General features: G+C 44.5%; 1 protein-coding gene across 1 annotated transcript in view; it reads right to left on the bottom strand.

Annotated features, from left to right (window-relative positions):
* Window positions 1-905: 905 nt before the first annotated feature.
* The window catches only part of MSH3 (mutS homolog 3), a 240,166-nt gene continuing 216,654 nt past the window's right edge, over window positions 906-24,417 (bottom strand). The window contains exons 22-24 of the mRNA XM_077288361.1: window positions 22,622-22,748; window positions 19,316-19,490; window positions 906-1,322 (exon numbers count right to left, since the gene is read on the bottom strand). Of these exons, the coding sequence (XP_077144476.1) occupies window positions 1,226-1,322; window positions 19,316-19,490; window positions 22,622-22,748 (399 nt within the window). The 3' untranslated portion in view covers window positions 906-1,225. The remainder of the gene's footprint in view (window positions 1,323-19,315; window positions 19,491-22,621; window positions 22,749-24,417) is intronic.

Genomic DNA, 24,417 nt, shown 5'->3' with positions numbered 1-24,417 from the left:
GCTGCAGAGCCACCCGCTGCCCCGCGGCTGCAGAACCGCACGTTGCCCCGCGGCTGCAGAGCCGCACGCTGCCCCGCGGCTGCAGAGCCGCACATTGTCCCGCGGCTGCAGGGCCGCATTTAGAAGAGAGTAAGGGGGGCCCCCTGCTGCCAGCTGGTCGGTCCCCGCACTTACCTTGTGCGATGGGACCGATGCTCCATCCACCTTCACCATGATAGGGAGAGGGTGGAGAGCTACTGCCGCCATGTATCAGCCACTATATTCAGTGGTGGTGCAGTGGGCGGCTGCGCGGACGCCCTGTCAATTTGTCCGGCTGTGCCCTGGCTCCAGGAGACTTAGGTGGATGATTAGTCCCCATGGTCGCCTGAGAAGGATGGAAGGAGATCGGGACGCTAGGGAACCGTCGCCACACTGAAAGGTGAGCCAGGGCTGGCATCCATCGTTGCGGGAAAGGATACAGGAGGAACGCTCCGTGTACTTGCCCGTTGTTGGTGCGGGAGAGATCAGAGCTAAAAATTTGCCTGTCGCTCCCTTCTTTCCGTTAAATCAAAAACTAAAAATTGGTGGGGTCCTGAGGACCCAAGTGCCTCCTGAGACACTAAGTAAGAACTGGCTCTGGATTGTCCAGCCTGTGGGTGTATACTGCAGGGGAGGAGTTAATCTTTTGTGTGTGTTTAACTTAGTGTCCTCCTGGTGGCAGCAGCATAACACCCATTCGTCCTGTGTCCCCCAATGATACGTAGGAGAAATAATCATTACTGTTTCAGCTGATGAAGGCCAATAAGATACAATCTGACCAGAAGTGTGCTATGTACGCCCCAATATTATACAAATATATAAGGATGTCAGTTCTTTTCATAGTTTCTCGAGATTTTTGCAAGAAAATGAAATAACTAGTCAATGTGTAATTACAAAATTATTTTTTTATGTTCATGATTTCACGTAGGAATTGTGCACCAAATACTCAAGAAAATAATACTTAAAGTTTCTTAAATAGTGTCCGTCCTATAACACAACCAACCTTACTGTAAACCTTTTCCTTTGTGGTCTTATATGGGCTGATATATACTGAAGATACTGCATTATTTATGTCCCCAGTGCCTCATTTTTCATGTATATTAGGGTCCATTTTCCAATTTATATTCAGCACAATCATAAAAAATGCATTCAGCGCATCCACAGCGCTTACATCGCCTTCACCCCAATGACTTCCACATTTCGTCTATCATGATGAATAATCAGATGATCCAAAGTTCAATAATTCTTTCAGTTCCTTAGCGCTTTGAATATTCCAAGCGGTTTGAAATGTCCTCATTTTATTCCTGCCAATAATCAAAATTGGTTAGTACTTGATTTTTTAAGGGTCATAAAAAAAACACTTGACAGTTACAGTAATATACTTTTCAAAGAACATAATATAAAAATAAAGAATCACAACATCACCTTCTATATTATTCGTTAAATGAGTACATGAGGCATGAGTCAGAATATTTACACTTTCAGGATTAAAGGGGTTATCTGGGACCATTTTATTTTTTTCTTATGGACCTAAGAACTAGGCAGGTAGTTGCTAGCTACCTGTCTGTTCTGGTCAACGTTGATTTCTGCTGGCTCAGAGTGGTCATGAACCGATTCTGAGGCTTCTGGTGACATCACATCGACAGAGCAGCTGCTTCTCTTCCACTCTGCTCTGATGACTGGACGTTACTGCAGATGTCATGCTTATTGACAGCCAGGACCCATTGCCTAACTGTGAGGAGCCGGCTGTCAACTAGCATGATAACAGCAGTCACGTCGAGGGGGTAAAGATGTTCTGTTGATACGAGGTCAAATGAAGCAGCAGAATTATGGGTAGGTGCTGTTTGTGAACGTTTTGAGAAGGCAGAGATAGGCGCTGGGCAGAACAGGCAGGTAGTTAGAAACTACCGGTCACATTCCAAGTAAACCAATCTGACATTGCTCAATAGACTTACATTGAGCGAGGTTGCACACGTCTAGTTAAAATGTGACTGCATGTAAGCAAATGGCACACTTGCGGTCACCCCACTGCCGACACTGGAGAATCCTCACAGCGCAGTGTCTAGCTTTTGCTAGCTACTTCACTTTTAAACAGGACATGCCTGACAGTGATTTATTGATTGAGAAAAGGTGTGGCAGCAATCAGGCCAGGGTGTGGCTAGGGAATTTGAACTCACTTTTTCACACATGGCCCTGTATGTTTGGATTTCTTTTTCCCTTAATAAAAAAGCCCTTAATTTAAAAACTGCATTTTGTGTTTACTTGTGTAATCTTTGTCTAATATTTAAATTTGTTTGGTGATCTGAAATATTTAAGTGTGACAAACATGCAAATAAATAGGAAATCCAGAAGGGGGCAGATAAACATACAGTGTATTTTTCAGATTATAAGATGCACTTTTTTTCCTATAAATTTAGGAGGAAAATGGAAGTGAGCTTACCAGGGGCTGGAAGCGATGGAAAGGGGTCACAGGAGATAGGGTTGCTTCTTCAGGAGCACAGTGGCAGCAGAAGTGAGGCTGCAGTGCCTGGGATCTCAGAAGGTGTTGGCGCCGGTGAGCGAAGTCCTTTTTCCCTATGATATCCCTGCGGTGGGTTTCTGCAAAATTGCTGCCTCCAGTGGCGCAAGTGCAGATTGAGATCTCGTCTGCCTCCGTATCACATCATAGGGAAAATGGGCTCTGTTCACCAGCACCGACACCTTCTGTGTTCCCAGGCACAGCAGCACTGCCCCGATCCTGCCTCTACTGCCCTCCTTAAGCAGCGACCCTGTCTCCTGTGCCCCCGCTCCACCGCAGCCACACCCCAAGTAAACTACGGTTAAAAAGGAATATAAGATATGCATCACTATTTCATATATACATATATAATGTTTTTCCTATGTTGCGTCTTGTGGTCCAATGCGACTTATAATCCGCAAAATACAATGTGAGTGTGTATATATTATAATATACGGTATATATATATTTATTTATATATATATATTTATTTATTATTTGCAACTAGGCAGAATACTTCTCTACCAAACCATTTTTCTTCTGCTGCACCTGGTGAAAACTGAGAAGATTAAAGGAATTCCAAGACTTATAGAGGGTATAAGGGAGGGAATTAGGAAGGGTGCTGTCGTGGGTTCCGGAAAATCAAATTACCGGTATGTAATTATTTTTCCCATCCCTCGACAGCACTACAAAGAGAGATAAAGAAATTCTTGGGGAGAAACCATTGCTTGAAGAACCTTTCTCCCAAAGGAAAGATCAGAAGAACACATCCAGCGGGTAGTGTTTAAAAAAGGTGGATGGTGAAGACCAAATTGATGCCCTACAAATTTGCTCAAGAGAGGCCCTTTCTGCCCACGAAGTAGATACCACTCTTGTAGAGTGAGCTTTTAAATATTCAGAAACGGGGTGTCCGCCTGAAGAATAGGCTAATGAAACTACCGATCTAACCTATGGAGCCCTGGTCCCTTTACATGCCGCCTGGCCTTTGTTTGGACCTTGAAAAAGAACAAAAAGAGAGGTAGTTTTCCGCCACCCAGACGTGTGTTTCTGAGTACTGAATTAAACACCTTCTGACATTTAAAGAATGGAATCTAGTCTCTTCCTTAGGCTCATTACAAAGAGAAGGTAATGTACAGTAATTTCTGGAGAGCTATGAAGGGTTGAGGACAACTTAGGAATAAAAGCTGGAAAAGCTGGGTCCGGTCTAATGACCCCTCTGTGAGGGAGAATACTGGTAAATTGTTCATTTACTGATAAAGCATGTAATTCCCCTATCCTTCTAGCTGAAGTAAGGGCCACCAGTAGGATAGTTATAAAGTGGTACTCTGGGGAGATACATTTGTTTGCACTGTCCCTGTCTTCAAACTATAAAGATGAGATGCCCAGTGCAGTTCTCTTATCTTTGTAACACTTGTGATTTAGTCTGACAGGAACTGCTCTTTAGGCTGTGTGCACACGTTGCAGATTTTTCGCGTTTTTACGCTATAAAAATGTGAAAAAAACGCATACATTATGCATCCCATCATTTAGAATGCATTCCGCAATTTTTGTGCACATGATGCGTTTTTTTTTTCCCGCGAAAAAAACGCATCGCAGTAAAAAACGCAGCATGTTCATTAGGCTATGTGCACACGTTCAGGATTTCTTGCTGAAATTTCCTGAGCAAAACAGGACATTTTCTGCAAGAAATCCGCATGCTTTTTTCTCGCGTTTTTTACCGCTTTTTTTGCGGATTTTTCTGGAGGTTCCCAATGCAATGTATGCGGTTTTTTTTGCGTTTTTATAGCGAAAAAACACGAAAAAAAGCGAAAAATCTGCAACGTGTGCACACGGCCTTAATTTTGCGGATTTCCCACTATATTATTGCATTGGGAACCTCCGGAAAAATCAGCAAAAAAAACCACACCAAAACCGCGGTAAAAAACGCGAGAGAAAAGTATGCGGATTTCTTGCAGAAAATGTCCTGTTTTGCTCAGGAAATTTCTGCAAGAAATCCTGAACGTGTGCACATAGCCTAACTGTTCCCTCCTCCTGTCTGGGACGTTATGTACTACTAGAAGTTAGGGGTGTGGCCACATCATCTCATCTTGTGCAGCAGAGAAGGAGACATTATCAGGGGGCTGACTGCTACTAAAAGCCAGGAGCATGCCATTCCCCCACCAAACCCGATCATCTGGGACTGCAGTGAAGGAGACATTATCAGGGGGCTGGATGCTACTAGCAGGTAGAAGGCCATGCCCCCTCATCTTGTGCTGCAGTGAAGTATACATTATCAGGGGGCTGGCGTGACAGAAGCAGCTCTTTACGGCTTACACCTCCCATCTGGGATGTTAAATTAGTGTGCAGCTCCAAGCTGTTATCAGCGAGTCTCCTGATTGTCGCTAGTTCTCTGCAGAGAACAGGGGGCATGGCCACTCCCCCTCTTTTGCACTGATCTAGTTAGGCCATCTAATATTAAAATAAGGTCCCATGGCAGAACCTGAGATGGAACCGTGGGTCTAGACCTACACACTGACCATATATACCTCACTACCCATGGAGGGTCTGCAATTTTCTGGTCAAAAAGAATGACCAAGGCTGATATTGGTACATTAAGGGTGTCAACTGACAGTCCTAATTTCTGCCCTTTCTGCAAGAATTCCAAAATCCTAGACCATTGCACCGAGTTCTGCTGAAAGGGTTTTTAGAGAAATTCATAAAACTCTTCCAGACCTTCTTCCTACTCTCATCATTGTAGAAACTAAACTTTTGGAAAATCCCTTTGATTCAAGGAGCTGCCACCCAAACGCAATGCCTTCTAATGGAAATTATTTACTCCGGGCATAAGACTGGAAAGGAGGTCTAGGATTTCCATGAGAAGCCATGAATACTCCACTGCCATTAGTCTTAACCAAGTGAACCATACTCTCTTGGACCAAAAGGGTACTATCAAGATTACTTCGGTTAGGTCAGATCGAATCTTTCGTAAAACTAATGGGATCATTGAGATCGGTGGGAAGGCATAGGCTAACTTCTGACATGATTTGTCGAGAAAAGCACTCACCCTACAGGGGTAATCCCTGGGATCTAGGTAAAAAACTTTGGCATCTTCCTGTTGACTTTGGTTGCAAAAAGATCTATTAGAGGCTGACCCCAGGAGGTAGTGACCATGCTATTTTACAATTTTGGATAAATAGAGGAGGAAGACCTGTGAAGACTCAGACTTCAAGGTTAGATTTCAGAAAGGCAGATTTTAAGGGACTCTGAAAGAGAATCGGAGGGATCCAATGGCTGGATATCCTTAAGGACAAAAATGGCCAGGAGGGATGTGAAATCTTGAAAAATTAGATTCTCAAAGCACAATAGTTAACAATTCCAAAAAGAGGGAAGAATACAGAGGATTTAAGGAAACCAGGATGGATGAACACAGAACTTAAACACATGCTAAAAAGGAAGAAAGAAATGTTTATCAAATGGAAAGAGGGAGGCATATCTAAAGAATATAATGCTGTCTGCAGGACCTGCAGGGCATGAATCAGATTAACTAAAGCTGACAATGAATTAAGGCTTGCAAGAGACATCAAAAGCAATAAAAAATGATTTGGGGGATATGTCAAAAGGAAAAGAAAAGTCAAAGATGCTATAGGATTTTTACAGGATGAAATGGTAAGAAAGGATGTTGAGAAGGCCGAACTTTTAAATTCCTATTTTTCATCTGTTTTCTCTCAGAAAGGAAATGTAACATCAACTGATCCTCACTGTCCTATTAAAGGAATAGAAGAATCCAGGATATCTATAAACAAAAAGATAGTGAAGAAACACTTCGCTAACATAAATAAATTCAAGTCTCCTGGTCCCGATGAATTACACCGAAAAGTACTGAAGGAGATAGCAGAAGAAATTTTTGAACCACTCTCCACAATCTTTGAAAATTCTTGGAGAACAGGAGAAGTCCCGGAAGACTGGACAAGAGTAAATGTTGTTCCTATCTTCAAAAAGGGGAAGAAGGTGGACCCAGGGAACTATAGTCCAGCGAGTCTGACTTCCATACCAGGAAAGATCTTTGAACAAATTATTAAACAACATGTATGTAAGTACCTGGATAAGAATGAAGTGATTAACCAGAGTCAAGATGGGTTTATAACTAATAAGTCATGTCAGACTAACTTAATTTCCTTCTATGACAGAATCACTGACTGGGTGGATCAGTGAAATGCTGTAGATATAGTATATTTTGACTTTCAGCAAAGCATTTGACAAAGTATCTCACACCATTCTTATTGAAAAAATGACTAAGTATGGAATGGACAAGGCAACTGTTAGGTGGATTCATAACTGGCTTAGTGATCTGTTATGACCCCAATGGCGAGGGTCTCAGAGGTACGTGGAAGTCTGCAGAATACAAAAATCCAGCTCATAGGGCAGTGGTAACTGGGTTGACCATATATCTACTCCTAACGCCAACACTAGAAGTAGCCGGGGATCATTCCTACGTTGATTCTAGATGACACGCTCCAGCCGGAGAATCTAGCTACCCCTAGTAGAGGAAAACAAAAGACCTTTCTTGCCTCCAGAGAAGGGGACCCCAAAGCTGGATAGAAGCCCCCCACAAATAATAACGGTGAGGTAAGAGGAAATGACAAACACAGAAATGAACCAGGTTTAGCACAGAGAGGCCCGCTTACTGATAGCAGAATAAAGAAAGGTAACTTATATGGTCAACAAAAACCCTATCAAAATCCACACTGGAAATTCAAGAACCCCCGAACCGTCTAACGGTCCGGGGGGAGAACACCAGCCCCCTAGAGCTTCCAGCAAAGGTCAGGATATAGATTTGGAACAAGCTGGACAAAAATACAAAACCAAAACAAATAGCAAAAAGCAAAAGGCAGACTTAGCTGATATAACTGGAACCAGGATCAGTAGACAAGAGCACAGCAGACTAGCTCTGATAACTACGTTGCCAGGCATTGAACTGAAGGTCTAGGGAGCTTATATAGCAACACCCCTAACTAACGACCCAGGTGCGGATAAAAGGAATGACAGAAAAACCAGAGTCAAAAAACTAGTAACCACTAGAGGGAGCAAAAAGCAAATTCACAACAGTACCCCCCTTTTAGTGAGGGGTCACCGAACCCTCACCACGACCACCAGGGCGATCAGGATGAGCGGCATGAAAGGCACGAACTAAATCGGCCGCATGAACATCAGAGGCGACCACCCAGGAATTATCCTCCTGACCATAGCCCTTCCACTTGACCAGGTACTGAAGCCTCCGCCTGGAGAGGCGAGAATCCAAGATCTTCTCCACCACGTACTCCAACTCGCCCTCAACCAACACCGGAGCAGGAGGCTCAGCAGAAGGAACTACAGGCACAATGTACCGCCGCAACAAGGACCTATGAAATACATTGTGAATAGCAAACGACACAGGAAGATCCAGACGAAAAGATACAGGATTAAGGATTTCCAATATCTTGTAAGGCCCAATAAAACGAGGTTTAAATTTGGGAGAGGAGACCTTCATAGGAACAAAGCGGGAAGAAAGCCATACCAAATCCCCAACGCGTAGTCGGGGACCCACACCGCGGCGGCGGTTGGCAAAGCGCTGAGCCCTCTCCTGTGACAACTTCAAGTTGTCCACCACATGATTCCAGATCCGCTGCAACCTATCTACCACAGAATCCACCCCAGGACAGTCAGAAGGCTCCACATGACCCGAAGAAAAGCGAGGATGGAAACCAGAGTTGCAGAAAAAAGGCGAAACCAAGGTGGCGGAACTAGCCCGATTATTAAGGGCAAACTCAGCCAACGGCAAGAATGTCACCCAATCGTCCTGATCAGCAGAGACAAAACACCTCAAATAAGCCTCCAAAGTCTGATTGGTTTGCTCCGTCTGTCCATTAGTCTGAGGATGGAAAGCAGACGAAAACGACAAATCAATGCCCATCCTACTACAAAAGGATCGCCAGAACCTAGAAACGAACTGGGATCCTCTGTCTGACACAATATTCTCAGGGATGCCGTGCAAACGAACCACGTTCTGGAAAAACACAGGAACCAGATCGGAAGAGGAAGGCAGCTTAGGCAAAGGAACCAAATGGACCATCTTGGAGAAGCGATCACATATCACCCAGATAACGGACATGCCTTGAGATAGCGGAAGATCAGAAATGAAATCCATGGAGATATGTGTCCAAGGTCTCTTCGGGACAGGCAAGGGCAAGAGCAAACCGCTGGCACGAGAACAGCAAGGCTTAGCTCGAGCACAAGTCCCACAGGACTGCACAAATGACCGCACATCCCTTGACAAGGAAGGCCACCAAAAGGACCTGGCCACCAGATCTCTAGTGCCAAAAATTCCCGGGTGACCTGCCAACACCGAGGAATGAACCTCGGAAATGACTCTGCTGGTCCATTTATCCGGGACAAACAGTCTGTCAGGTGGAAAAGACTCAGGCCTATCAGCCTGAAATCTCTGCAACACACGTCGCAGATCCGGAGAAATAGCTGACAAGATAACTCCATCTTTAAGAATACCAACAGGATCAGCGACTCCAGGAGCATCAGGCACAAAGCTCCTAGAAAGAGCATCGGCCTTCACATTCTTTGAACCTGGTAAATACGAGACAACAAAATCAAAGCGGGAGAAAAACAATGACCAGCGGGCCTGTCTCGGATTAAGGCGTTTAGCAGACTCGAGATACATCAGATTTTTGTGATCAGTCAAGACCACCACACGATGCTTAGCACCCTCGAGCCAATGACGCCACTCCTCAAATGCCCATTTCATGGCCAACAACTCCCGATTGCCCACATCATAATTTCGCTCGGCAGGCGAAAACTTCCTGGAGAAAAAGGCACAAGGTTTCATAACAGAGCAACCAGGGCCTCTCTGCGACAAAACGGCCCCTGCTCCAATCTCTGAAGCATCCACCTCAACCTGAAAGGGAAGTGAGACATCGGGCTGGCACAAAACAGGCGCCGAAGTAAACCGGCGCTTCAACTCCTGGAAAGCCTCCACGGCAGCAGGAGCCCAGTTAGCTACATCGGAGCCCTTCTTGGTCATATCCGTCAACGGTTTCACAATGCTAGAAAAATTAGCGATAAAACGACGGTAGAAGTTAGCGAAACCCAAGAACTTCTGAAGACTCTTAACCGACGAGGGCTGAGTCCAATCAAGAATAGCTCGGACCTTGACTGGGTCCATCTCCACAGCAGAAGGGGAAAAAATGAACCCCAAAAAGGGAACCTTCTGTACACCAAAGAGACACTTTGAGCCCTTGACAAACAAAGAATTTTCACGCAAAATTTTAAAGACCAACCTGACCTGCTCCACATGCGAATCCCAATCATCAGAAAAAACCAAAATATCATCCAGATAAACAATCAAAAATTTATCCAGATACTTCCGGAAAATGTCATGCATAAAGGACTGAAAAACTGAAGGCGCATTGGAGAGCCCAAAAGGCATCACCAAGTACTCAAAATGACCTTCGGGCGTATTGAATGCGGTTTTCCATTCATCACCTTGCTTAATGCGCACAAGGTTGTACGCACCACGAAGGTCTATCTTGGTGAACCACTTGGCACCTTTAATCCGGGCAACCAAGTCAGACAACAGCGGTAAAGGATACTGAAATTTGACAGTGATCTTATTTAAAAGCCGATAATCAATACAAGGTCTCAAAGATCCGTCCTTTTTTGCCACAAAAAAGAATCCCGCACCAAGGGGGGAAGAAGACGGACGAATATGTCCTTTCTCCAGAGACTCCTTGATATATGAACGCATAGCGGTATGTTCAGGTACCGACAGATTAAACAGTCTTCCCTTAGGAAACTTACTGCCTGGGATCAAATCTATAGCACAGTCACAGTCCCTATGAGGAGGCAGTGCACTGGACTCAGACTCACTGAAGACATCCTGATAATCAGACAAATACTCCGGAACTTCCGAAGGCGTAGAAGAAGCAATAGACACAGGCAGGGAATCCCCATGAATACCACGACAGCCCCAACTTGAGACTGACATAGCCTTCCAGTCCAGGACTGGATTATGGGTCTGTAACCATGGCAGCCCTAAAACAACCAAATCATGCATTTTATGTAAAACCAGGAAACGTATCACCTCGCGGTGTTCAGGAGTCATGCACATGATAACCTGTGTCCAATACTGCGGTTTATTTGCTGCCAATGGCGTAGCATCAATACCCCTAAGAGGAATAGGATTTTCTAATGGTTCAAGAGTAAAACCACAGTGCTTAGCAAATGACAGATCCATAAGACTCAGGGCAGCACCTGAATCTACAAACGCCATGACAGGATAAGACGACAGTGAGCAAATCAAAGTTACAGACAGAATAAATTTAGGTTGCAAATTACCAACGGTGACAGGACTAACAACCTTAGCTATACGTTTAGAGCATGCTGAGATAACATGTGTAGAATCACCACAGTAGTAGCACAAGCCATTCCGGCGTCTATGAATTTTCCGCTCATTTCTAGTCAGGATTCTATCACATTGCATTAAATCAGGTGTCTGTTCAGACAACACCATGAGGGAATTTGCGGTTTTTCTATCACATTGCACCGAATTAGGTGTCTGTTCAGACAACACCATGAGGGAATTTGCGGTTTTGCGCTCCCGCAACCGCCGGTCAATTTGAATAGCCAGTGCCATAGTATCATTGAGACCTGTGGGAATGGGAAAACCCACCATAACATTCTTAATGGCTTCAGATAGGCCATTTCTAAAATTAGCGGCCAGTGCACACTCGTTCCAATGTGTCAGCACGGACCATTTCCGAAATTTTTGGCAATACACTTCAGCCTCGTCCTGCCCCTGAGATATAGCCAGCAAGGCCTTTTCTGCCTGAATCTCAAGATTGGGTTCCTCATAAAGTAAACCGAGCGCCAGAAAAAACGCATCAATATCAGCCAATGCCGGATCTCCTGGCGCCAGCGAAAAAGCCCAATCCTGAGGGTCGCCCCGTAAGAACGAAATAACTATTTTTACTTGCTGAGCAGAGTCTCCAGATGAACAGGGTCTCAGGGACAAAAACAATTTACAATTATTCACAAAATTCCTAAACTTAAACCTGTCTCCGGAAAACAGTTCAGGAATCGGTATTTTAGGTTCTGACCTAGGATTTCTGATAACATAGTCTTGTATGCCCTGCACACGAGTAGCCAGCTGGTCCACACTTGTAATCAAGGTCTGGACATTCATGTCTGCAGCAAGCATAGCCACTCTGAGGTAAAGGGGAAGAAGAAAGAAAAAAAAAAAAAAAAAAAAAAAAACTCAGAATCTTCTTTCTTATAATCCCTCTTCTGCAACGCATTAAACATTTAATACTGGCCTGGCAAACTGTTATGACCCCAATGGCGAGGGTCTCAGAGGTACGTGGAAGTCTGCAGAATACAAAAATCCAGCTCATAGGGCAGTGGTAACTGGGTTGACCATATATCTACTCCTAACGCCAACACTAGAAGTAGCCGGGGATCATTCCTACGTTGATTCTAGATGACACGCTCCAGCCGGAGAATCTAGCTACCCCTAGTAGAGGAAAACAAAAGACCTTTCTTGCCTCCAGAGAAGGGGACCCCAAAGCTGGATAGAAGCCCCCCACAAATAATAACGGTGAGGTAAGAGGAAATGACAAACACAGAAATGAACCAGGTTTAGCACAGAGAGGCCCGCTTACTGATAGCAGAATAAAGAAAGGTAACTTATATGGTCAACAAAAACCCTATCAAAATCCACACTGGAAATTCAAGAACCCCCGAACCGTCTAACGGTCCGGGGGGAGAACACCAGCCCCCTAGAGCTTCCAGCAAAGGTCAGGATATAGATTTGGAACAAGCTGGACAAAAATACAAAACCAAAACAAATAGCAAAAAGCAAAAGGCAGACTTAGCTGATATAACTGGAACCAGGATCAGTAGACAAGAGCACAGCAGACTAGCTCTGATAACTACGTTGCCAGGCATTGAACTGAAGGTCTAGGGAGCTTATATAGCAACACCCCTAACTAACGACCCAGGTGCGGATAAAAGGAATGACAGAAAAACCAGAGTCAAAAAACTAGTAACCACTAGAGGGAGCAAAAAGCAAATTCACAACAGTGATCGGACCCAAAGAGTGGTCATAAATGGTTGCACATCCAGTTGGAAGAATGTCTCAAGTGGGGTAACACAGGGTTCTGTCCTGGGTCCTGTATTGTTTAACATCTTTATCAATGATTTAGATAAAGGAATTGAGGGTACACTGATTAAATTTGCAGATGACACAAAGCTAGGAGGGACAGCTATAACTAGAGAAGAGAGAGGATTCAAAAAGATATAAATAAACTGGAGCAGTGGGCAGCAACTAACAGAATGGTTTTTAACAAGGAAAAATGCAAAGTACTACATCTGGGCAATAAAAATGAAAAAAAAAGCATATACAGAATGGGAGGAATAGGGCTAAGCAACAGCACATGTGAAAAAGACTTGGGTATACTAATAGATCATAAACTGAACATGAGTCAACAGTGTGATGCAGCAGCAAAAAAGGCAAAGGCAATTCTGGGATGTAGTAACAGAAGCATACAGTCTAGATCACGCAAAGTCATTATTTCCCTCTACTCCTCTTTGGTCAGACCTCATCTGGAATACTGTGTCCAGTTCTGGGCACCACATTTAAAAAAAAGACATTAACATACTGGAGCAAGTTCAGAGAATAGCGACCAGAATGGTGACCGGTCTGCAAACAATGGGATGAAACTGAATGGGAAGAGACACAGATTAGATATTAGAAAAAAACTTTTTGACAGTTAGGGTGATCAATGAATGGAACAGGCTGCCATGAGAAGTGGAGAGTTCTACTTCAATGGAAGTTTTCAACCAGAGGCTGGACAGACATCTGTCTAGCATGATTTAGTGAATCCTGCTTTGAGCAGGGGGTTGGACCAGATGACCCAGGAGGTCCCTTCCAACTCTACCATTCTATGATTCTATTCTATGATTCTAAGACTATCTTCTGAAATAGTGCAGGGTTCAATAGCCATTCGTCTTTACTTAATTGGTGGTGACTTAGGTTGTCTGCTTTGATATTGTCCTTTCAGTTTAGGTAATCTGTTGATAGAGGCAGATTTTCCTCTGCCACCGCCATGTGTTTTCTTGTTTTGGTCATCAGAGACACCCCCATCATTGCCCATTCCACCACCTCCATCATTGCCTCCTCCCCCACAACCACCATTGTCCTTTCCACCACTACCATCATTGTCCTTTACACCACAACGATCACTGCTTTCTCCCCCACCACCCCCATTATTGCCCATTTCACCACCTCCATCTGTAATAATTATAGGGGATAACTCAGGAGACTCTTTGCGTGGAAAAAGACAACTACAGGACACAGTTTTATAAGTGGTAAAGTCTATATTATCACACGGTGATTCAAACAGGTGCAGAGAGAAACTCAAGTCCACAACACTTGGTGCAAATATCAAATGCAGCTCAGCAGTCTATAGGAAACTTCAGAGGAAAATGCAATCACGCAGAAAGTCTATGAAGCACAATTATTCTTGAGGATACTTGACACGAATAAGTCCTTGCTTAGTCCAAAACACAGACAGATATGCTTATAAGGCAGTTCAAATAATATCTTAGCTCAACCAGGGAGGTCTGGGTAATAGTCTAAGGTTCTTGCAGAGCAGAAACAGCTTACATGTCCAGCAAATGCAGATGGAAGCAAACACGAGCAGCAGATGAAGGAGGATTACTGAAACTGGTGTATGCAGCAGGAACTCAGAGCAGAGTAGCAGGATAACCCCACAGGTTCACAGGAGCAGGTATATAGACAGGGAGTCACCAGAGGTCAGGAGCTGGATGCAAGGCAGAATACTCTAGCACAGACTGAAGGCTGGGGTGGCGTTTTATAGCAGGAAGACACAGTGCACATGAGACCAAAGACGCCATCTTGGAAAAGGGCAGTAATGTACAAAAGGTAATAAAAAATGTTCAGAGTCCTGACACCATCATTGCCTCCTCCCCTACAACCACCATCGTCCATTCCACCACTACCATCATTGTCCTTTCCACCGCAACCATCATTGCTTTCTCCCCATCACCCCCATCATTGCCCATTCCAACACCTCCATCATTGCCTCCCCTCCACCATCATCATTGTCCTTTCCACCACAACCATCATTGACTTCTCCCCCACCACCCTATCATTGCCCATTCCACCACCTCTATCATTGCCTCCTCCCCACCACCCCATCATTCTTTCCATCACCACCAACACTGCCTTCTCCCCCACCATCCCCATCACTCTTCTCTCCACCACCCACATCATTGCCAATCTCCAATACACACATCTCCAATACACACACAGCACCGCACCACATACATGAACGCAGACAGACACCTCACCTCTCCGCACATTCCCCGCAGCCGCAGCACATCCCGGCAGCATCTTTGTCGCTGGCAGCTTTCTCTCTGAAACAGCAGCGCTGAATAATGACATCATCCAGTCGCGCTGTGTCAGACAGGAAGCACCGGGCAGTGGGCAGGAAGCAGGACAGCATCGGATCCCTGCAGCTCCGCTTCGCAGCCAAGCTGCAGGGATCGCTCCCTGACCGATTGCCCTCAGGGTTAGCTGTCCAGCAGGGGCCCACCTTCGGGGCCCCGATGCAGCCACACCTGCTTTACATACGGGCAGTGTTAGCCTCAGCCTGCGGCTAACACTGTCCGCTATTAAAGTGAAATGAATACTCACTCCTCTCCGTGAATATTCATTTCTCTTTAACAGTGGGGACAGGCTTCTGTGTCCAGCTGCTGCTCAGCTGGCACCGGGCAGGCCCCCCTGACTCAGGGGCCCCATAGCTGTTGGGTGTGCTGCTATTAGCGACACACCACTGGGCTCGGGGCCCCTGGAACAGTGGGGGCCCTAGGCAGCTGCTGGCAAGTATGCCAGCAGGTGTCAGTGCCTGGGCCCACCACCGGAAAATCCTCCGGTGGGCCTGTCCGACCCTGGAAATGGACGTTGCGCCCCCTGCTTGTTTATATAGAACACTGCTGTTCTGTTGTCTGAAAGAATGTTCACATTTTGGCCTACTAGTACAGGTAGGGCTTCTACCAGAGCCAACCTGACTGCTGTTATTTCCTTCAGATTTGAGGGCGCTTGTCTCAGAGCTAGTGATCATTGTCCCTGAAAAGCTGTTCTCCAGGTGTACTCCCCAACCAAAAGGATTCACATCTGTGGTGATAACTGATGGATTCAAGATTTCCCAAAGAACTCCCTGTAAAAGATTCTCCTGGCATAGCCATCAAACTAAGGACTCCAGAGTTGTTTTCAAAATCCTAATTCTCTTGTCAAGGTGTCCCCTGCATATTTTTTATGCATACAGAACCTCCCAGTGAAGTGTTCTGCAATTACCCCGTGGCCATGTAACTGCTGGAATGCAAGATGACAGGGACTTAGGATGGACATAGCTCCCCTCAGCGAGATTATTGGATTCCTGATCAGACTGGATACACTTCCGGTTATGTGGTCTACCTTTCCTTCTGAAAGAAAAGATATCTGATTGCACAAACCCATAAGGATTCCCAGAAAAACTTTCGTCTGTACCGGAATCACCTTTGATTTAGGATTTACCAGCCATCCTTAGGAAGCTAGGACACTGGATACGTGTTTTACCACCTTACTGCAGTTTAACCATGTCTTTCCAACTATCAGGAAGTCGTCTAAATATGCAGTGAACAATACGATGATATGGGCTCACATCTCTGCAATTATCTTTGTAAACACTCTTGGAGACACTGACAACCTGACCATAAGAGAGTGAAACTTAAAGTGATGGCAAGTCCCTTGGATATTTACTGCCACCCTTAGAAATTTTTGATGTTTCTGAAGGATAGGTATGTGGCAATATGCATCCTGTAGATGCCATATAGCATTTCAGAAAAAGAAGTTCTGGTTCCTGTGGACACAAACAGTCTCCTTCCAGAAGACTAAAGAATTTCCGCTGAAAGGAATTAGCGGGGAACCTGTTCTTGGTATCTGCTGTTTTTGACAGGATCTAATCCAGGACTGGTCCGAAGAGGAATTCTCCCTGACATTCAGCACAGTTTACTTTTTGATTAGAAATCCCATGAACAATGTTTTAACCAAAGAGCCATGCAAGAGGAGACAGATAAGGAGCTGAAAGGCTACGTTCACATTTGCGTTGTGCGCCGCAGCGTCGGCGCCGCAGCGCACAACGCAAACAAAAACGCGGCAAAACGCACGCTAAAACGCTGCGTTTTGCGCCGCATGCGTCCTTTTTGGCCGAAAGTTGGACGCAAAAAAAATGCAACTTGATGCGTTTCTTGCGTCCAACGCTTGCGGCCTTGCGGCGCAAAACGCAGCACAACGCATGTCCATGCGCCCCCATGTTAAATATAGGGGCGCATGACGCATGCGGCGACGCTGCGGCGCGCGGCGCTGACCGCAAATGTGAACGTAGCCTAAGCCTTACTGCATCTGCGGAGGCTTCTGCTAAAAAGTCAGCCACTTTTTGAAAGGTAGGAAAGCTGGCTAAAATCTGATCCCGAGGACATTTATTTTTAATCTCAGATTGCAGATGATCTAATAATACAATTAGAGATCTTGCTGTGCATGTTGATGCAATGTTTGGCTTAAACGATGCTGCCCTCGACTCTCAGGCCCTCTTTAGGAAACTTTCTGCCTTTTTATCCAAGGGATCTTTCAGGTGGCCTATGTCATCACAGGGCAAAAACGATTTGCGGGATTCATGTGAAATGGCTGCACAGATTTTGGGGCCTTTTCCCAACACTGACAAACATCAGATTCAAAGGGATATTTTCTTTTAACCCCTTTGGAATTAACCCTTTTTTAACCAGGCTTCTTCCACTCCTCCTTTATCAGTGACATGTTTTTTATGCACTGAAAAGCATTCCTGCTTTCACATCCTGTATGGTTTTGGGCTCCTTAACTTCATCAATTTTCATTGTGGCCCTAACTGCCTTTACTAATTTATCTGTATCTTCTGCTATCATCTGTGGACGAGGATGAAGTTGATTAGAATCCTTCTAATTCCCCATTTTCCAAGTTCTTGTTAGAACTTGTATCCCCAAATCTATCCTGCTTCTCAGTAGGAACAAAAGGGGTCCTAATTTTAGGTCCCTTAAGTGAATTCCTGACCTCTGTTTTAACTATCACTTTCAGGTTCTTCATAAAGATTCTTCTGCCAATCTTTTTCAATGCAATGCTGGTACAGCCTTTTATCATATGATAGTTAGAATTTGGCTCTACAGTGCACAATCTTTATTCTTTGTTTTATTCTGTGCTTTCCTGGGCCTGTCCTGTAGCAAAATACATTCAAGGGGAGACAGCATTAGCCCCGAATTCAGAAGGGTATTTGATGTACTCCCCCTAGTAGGCACGGAGGGGCTGCTTTCTCAACAGAATCCCTGGCTTGGCTCGTCTTCCCTTCTACAGGAAAGGAACGGTATAGTGCACACACCCCTTATAACACTGCAGGTGCCTCACTCTGAATCATTTTTCAACTCTCTTGTGTTTGGGACAGCCACGCCCCTGGAAGGGACGTCAGATGTTCCAGGTCATGATCATCTTCCCTCCGCGTATGTGCGTGAATTACCCCAGAAACCATCACTGCGGCCATGAGGAAAACAAGTGGAGACTTCACCACATCCTCCAGAGCGAGGCATCACTGGACATAGTCTTAGCTGGGCAAGAACCTCCACAACTGCTCCAGCTTCCAGAATGCATGACCCAACCGGGAAATAAAGCAATTCCTGAACGTCTCTCTATATGGTGTGGGGATGGGAAAAAGGATATTAATACTAGAATATCTCCCGCTTGTAGAGGTTTCAAAGGATCTTTACTTTAAGGTCAATTCTGGCAAAGTGATTTTTGACATGTCATAGGTGCATGTGAAAGAAGCAAATCGGTGAAGTTAGATCACCACTGATTTACAGCACCGAAAGAGCTCTACAAATTGCTTCAACACCCTTTGTTCTGGTCACAGTCAATGGTCTTTTGCTTAGATTTTCACTCAAATATCACTGGGTGGTGTTAAATCACATCTATTCTGAAAATTCATAAAGGTCACAGACCTCATCCATTCGATTTTCTGACATAGATATGTGACATAAAAAATAGCTTCTGAAGAATTTCCCTCTTAAAGGGAATGTGATATCAGCAATAACTTATTGTTAAAATTAGATTTTTGAGTTAAATGTATTTTTTAAGTCTCTGCCTTGATCCTAATGTCTGTAATTTCTAGATAAAATTGTGTTGGCCAATAACAACTAATCAGACCACTTTCATCTTGAAATCTGCTCTAAAAATTTTAAATATGAATTCTTATTGGTTGGCTGTGAAGTACTGATTAGATTATTTTGTTCTCCTCTATGTCATGACTTTGTGGAGACTAGCAATTACAAGAGGTGGCTAAGATGTCTGCGGGGGATTTACACATTGCCCTGGTCCGGCTCCCACAGAGTACCAAAGTGGATGCTGGACCAGGGTCCTGCAAATCTTTTTGCTCACCTGTAGGACTACTGTAGGACATAATTCTGTAAAATATTCCGACAGTAATGGTGATCATACTCGGTATATATCAGTGCTGTAGAATAAGTCAATAATTAGACAAAAACCATTAGCCTCAATGGGATAATACTTATCAATCAACTGCTGTCCTACATTTTAAAGGTTTGTCTAGCCTGTATATAATCAGTAGAGGGCATGGAAGTGTACGTATACAATGATTTACGAGTCCGGAGTGCAAAATATATTGCTGATATTTCTACCTTTTCATCTCCGCTAACCCCTCCAGCTCTTTAGATTTACAGGCTGCTTTCTTTAAAACTTCCTCTGGGACAGCTGCCAGTTTAGCAACATTCAATCCATAACTCCTTGCAGCAATTCCTTGAGTTATCTGATATAAAAATGTGATATTCTCAGCCTTTTCAGCAACGTCGGTCCCTGTAGAATCAGAGAAAACCTCAGTAAAAAACAAACAAAAAAAAATGATGCTGTACAATTAAAAGAAAACAGCCTTATTTAAGTTATTTAAGAGCACTCTTATCAAGGCTATATCCCATGAACACCAAATAGATGACAAATAGGACATGACCAGCAAACCGGATGCGTATACATTAATCTTAAAGAATAACTTTTTTTTTTTTAGTAATGATAATTATATTCTAGGCATTGCAAAGTAATGATTTTTTGTAATCTAATTCATTACCTTATTTTTCTGTCTTCTCTGGACAAACACCATGCCACATGAGGTTTCACTTGACCAGTCTGCGGTGCTTTATCACTTGACCAGCCTGCGGTGCTTTATCACTTGACCAGCCTGCGGTGCTTTATCACTTGACCAGCCTGCGGTGCTTTATCACATGACCAGCCTGCGGTGCTTTTTCACTTGACCAGCCTGCGGTGCTTTTTCACTTGACCAGCCTGCGGTGCTTTTTCACATGACCAGCCTGAGGTGCTTTTTCACTTGACCAGTCTGCGGTGCTTTTTCACTTGACCAGTCTGCGGTGCTTTTTCACTTGACCAGCCTGCGGTGCTTTTTCACTTGACCAGCCTGCGGTGCTTTTTCACTTGACCAGTCTGCAGTGCTTTTTCACACGACCAGCCCTGCGGTACTGTTTCACATGACCAGCTCGCGGTGCTTTTTCACATGACCAGCCTGTGGTGCTTTTTCACATGACCAGCCTGTGGTGCTTTTTCACATGACCAGCTCGAGGTGCTTTTTCACATGACCAACTCGAGGTGCTTTTTCACATGACCAGCCTGCGCGGTGCTTTTTCACATAACCAGCCTGCGGTGCTTTTTCACACGACCAGCCTGCGGTGCTTTTTCACATGACCAGCCTGAGGTGCTTTTTCACATGACCAGCCTGCGGTTCTTTTTCACATGACCAGCCTGCGGTATTGCTTCACATGACCAACTCGAGGTGCTTTTTCACATGACCAGCTCGAGGTGCTTTTTCACATGACCAGCCTGCAGTGCTTTTTCACATGACCAGCCTGAGGTGCTTTTTCACATGACCAGCCTGAGGTGCTTTTTCACACAACCTGCCTGCGGTACTGTTTCACATGACCAGTTCGAGGTGCTTTTTCACATGACCAGCTTGCGGTGCTGTTTCACATGACCAGCCTGCGGTGCTGTTTCACATGACCAGCTTGGGGTGCAGTTTTAAATTACTAGCTTGCGGTGCTGTTTTACATGACCAGATTGGGGTGCTGTTTTACATGACCAGCCTGCGGTTCTTTTTCACATGACCAGCCCTGCGGTACTGTTTCACATGACCAGCCTGTGGTGCTTTTTCACATGACCAGTTCGAGGTGCTTTTTCACATGACCAGCTCGTGGTTCTGTTTCACATGGCCAGCCAGCGGTGCTGTTTCACATGACCAGCTTGGGGTGCTGTTTTAAATTACCAGCTTTCGGTGCTGTTTTACATGACCAGATTGGGGTGCTGTTTTACATGACCAGCCTGCGGTTCTTTTTCACATGACCAGCCCTGCGGTACTGTTTCACATGACCAGCCTGTGGTGCTTTTTCACATGACCAGTTCGAGGTGCTTTTTCACATGACCAGCTCGTGGTTCTGTTTCACATGGCCAGCCAGCGGTGCTGTTTCACATGACCAGCTTGGGGTGCTGTTTTAAATTACCAGCTTTCGGTGCTGTTTTACATGACCAGCTTTCGGTGCTGTTTTACATGACCAGATAGGGGTGCTGTTTTACATGACCAGATAGGGGTGCTGTTTTACATGACCAGAAAGGGGTGCTGTTTTATATGACCAGCCTACAGTGCTGTTTTACATGATCAGACTGTCTTAGAAGTTCCTTTCAACTACAGCTCGGCAAAATCTGTAATTTATTTACAAAGGAGTAGGACATTTCGCTTTCTGAATATAGAAGTGAAGAGCAAATAGGTTCAGAGAAGAGAATACCTGTACTTAGTAAACAGAGTGTAGACCTTGGATGAGCTGCAACTTAAACCAGCTTCTAAAAGGCATGAACTGACTATGTAAAATAGCACGGCGGCATGGTGTTTGGAAGAGAAGAAAGCAAAATAAGGTAATTAAGTGTAGTACAAAAATAAATAAGTTTGCATTGCCTATAAGATAGCTAAATAAAAAAAAATAGTTTGGTACTCTCCCAGGTCTTCAGCTGTACACGTGCTTAGAAGATTGCTCAGCTGGCTAAAAACTTGAAGTGACATGCACCTATCTTGTTGCTCTTAATGGATCAGCAACATAAAGGGATTAAGGGGGAGGCAGTGATACACCGTATGTATGATCGTTTGTGTTTTGGTAGAAAAGCCTTGTGAATGTGTTATATTTAAAATGTATAGCTGGTGGCAACTTTTCCTGGCTATAAGAGCTCACGGATGAGGGTTTCAGCATAGGCATATTACCACTACTGCCTGATATAGTACAAACAGTTCCAATTCGAAATATTGGCTGGGTGCACACCGTGGAAAGCCTATATATAAATGATCACATTCCTAGAATTGCAAAGATAGCTTTGTACTGCTGAGAGAGCATTGTACTCCACTCAAATGGGGTCAGACATCCCCGATTCTGGCAATCAATGGGCATCTCAGCAGTTGATGCACCACTGATCTAGAAGTAATCGCCCAACCTGTGGAAGGCTGGTAACATCTTGAGGTATGATCACCTCGTGTTTTGGCCACACATTCTATTTGAACCCTTGAAAAAAGAGCTTTGGATGTTTTCTCAAATGAAACATTGATTTTAATTGCCAAATGGAGTACAAAACACGCAACATTGGACTCCATTTTGACCATGGAAACTATAGTGTAGTCTATTGCACTTTTGTTTCAGACTTAAAAATCGAAGAAAAAAATTTGAAAAGAAATCCAAAGTTGCATGCTTTTGACTCTGTTTAATAGTGTGTAAGTGTATGGATCCAATAGGGGCAAGTCTGAAAACCATTTTTTAGGGGTTCAGACGGAATCACAAATCTGTGACTGAAATGTGGTGTGAACCTGGACCACTAGAAAGGGTAAAACAAAGTGATGGAAAAATCAATGGTTAAGCCATGATTAAGAAAGTGGAAATTGGCCATCATACCATGTACATTGCCTTGTGCTGCATCGATAAAGAAAGCCATATGGTAGTTTCCAACAGTAGTAGGATAGCAGGTTTCCAATTCACACAAAGGAGGGTAATGTGTGACAAACAGTGTTAATGATGTAACCTGAGGGCAGAACATGAATAAAACATTGTAAAAACAGTACAAAATATGGCACAGATAGTGAGCAAACATTCCAATAAATTAGTTACATTAACAATTTCTGTTAAATGTGCATTAAACTGACATATACCGGTACCTGCTTATGGGATGGCGTCAGGAGACTCTGGTGACAAATATATGGTGAGTGGGGCTCTATGGATGTGTTTGGTGTCTGCGGATGGGGCAGGGGGTTTTAATGTGTACATCAAAAGGACACTACAAATGTAGTGCATTCATATGCTGAATAGATACGCCCTGCTCTAATAACGGAGGTTTTATGCTGCTAAGCCTCCATCTATTGGGACGCCTGTGGCTGCCCGGTATTACACAGAATGATAGTAATGGCTGCACCAAAGCAACTTTTGACAGTTCTATCTATGACAAATATTCTCAAGAAATTAGGAATCAAATTAATTTTCTACAACACAGTTATCTGGTACAAAAAAGATCAAGTGACAATCAAGCCCGTCACAGGTAGAAAACGCATTCTGTAACCCAGACCTGGGCAAAGCGCACCCCGCGGGTGACATCTGGCTCTGGCTGTTCCAGGCCAGCCCACGGACCATGACAGCTGAAGTGCTGAAAACACTGACCCACGGGCAGCACCATGTTGCCGCCCTCCTTCAGCCATGCATCCCGATTTCACCACTATCGGCATCAGAAGGATACAGAAAGTGTTATATAGTATATAAGGGGAGTAGACCTGTGTGTGGGGTCATAATGTATATGGGGAGGCTATGTGGGGGCTCATGCTGTATATAGGGGACTGGGTGTGGTCTCAAGCCATATATAGGGAGGCTGTGTGTGTATTTGTGTGTTTTCATGCTGTATATAGAGGGACTCCCTGCTGTTTATAGAGGCCTGTGTGATAGCTCATGCTGTATATGGGGGGCCCCTACTGTATATAAGGGTGCTGTGTGTGGGCTCAAACTGTATATGGGGCTCACGCTGTATGTAGGTTTCTGTGTGTGGGATCATAGTGTATATGGAGGGGGCTCATGCTGCATATAGGGGACTGAGTGGTCTCATGCTGTATATAGTGAGGCTATGTGTGTCCTCATGCTGTATATAGGGGCATATACTGTATATAGGGGGGCTCAGTGTATATAGGGGCATATAATATATATAGAGAATGCGGTTTGTGGGATTATAGTGTATATGGAGGGGGCTCATGCTATATGTAGGGAGGCTGTGTGTGGGGGATTATACTGAATATAGTGGGCTATGTGTAGACTCATATGGTAGATAGGGGCTGTGTGGGGGCACATACTGTATATAGGGGTGCTGTATGGGGGCTCAAACGGTATTTTATAGGGCGTGCGGTTTTGAATCATTCTATAAGGGAGCTATGTTTGGGGGCTCATATTGTGTATGGGAGCTGTGTAGAGACTTATACTGCATATAGGGGGTGTTGTGGGGGCTTATACTGTATATAGGGGCTTTGTCTGGGTGCTTATAAGGGACGTGTGAGCGCTCATGCAGTGTATAGGAGGGATGTGCGAGTGCTCACACTGTATATAGGGGGATGTCAGAATTAGTGATGAGCGAGTGTACTTGTTGCTCGGGTTTTCCAGAGCACGCTCACGTGGTCTCCGAGTATTTGTTAGTGTTCAGAGATTTTGTTTTCATCGCC

This window comes from Ranitomeya variabilis, chromosome 1, assembly GCF_051348905.1.
Source record: "Ranitomeya variabilis isolate aRanVar5 chromosome 1, aRanVar5.hap1, whole genome shotgun sequence".
NCBI classification, from domain to species: domain Eukaryota; kingdom Metazoa; phylum Chordata; class Amphibia; order Anura; family Dendrobatidae; genus Ranitomeya; species Ranitomeya variabilis.
This window is presented reverse-complemented; position numbering and strand designations above follow the sequence as displayed.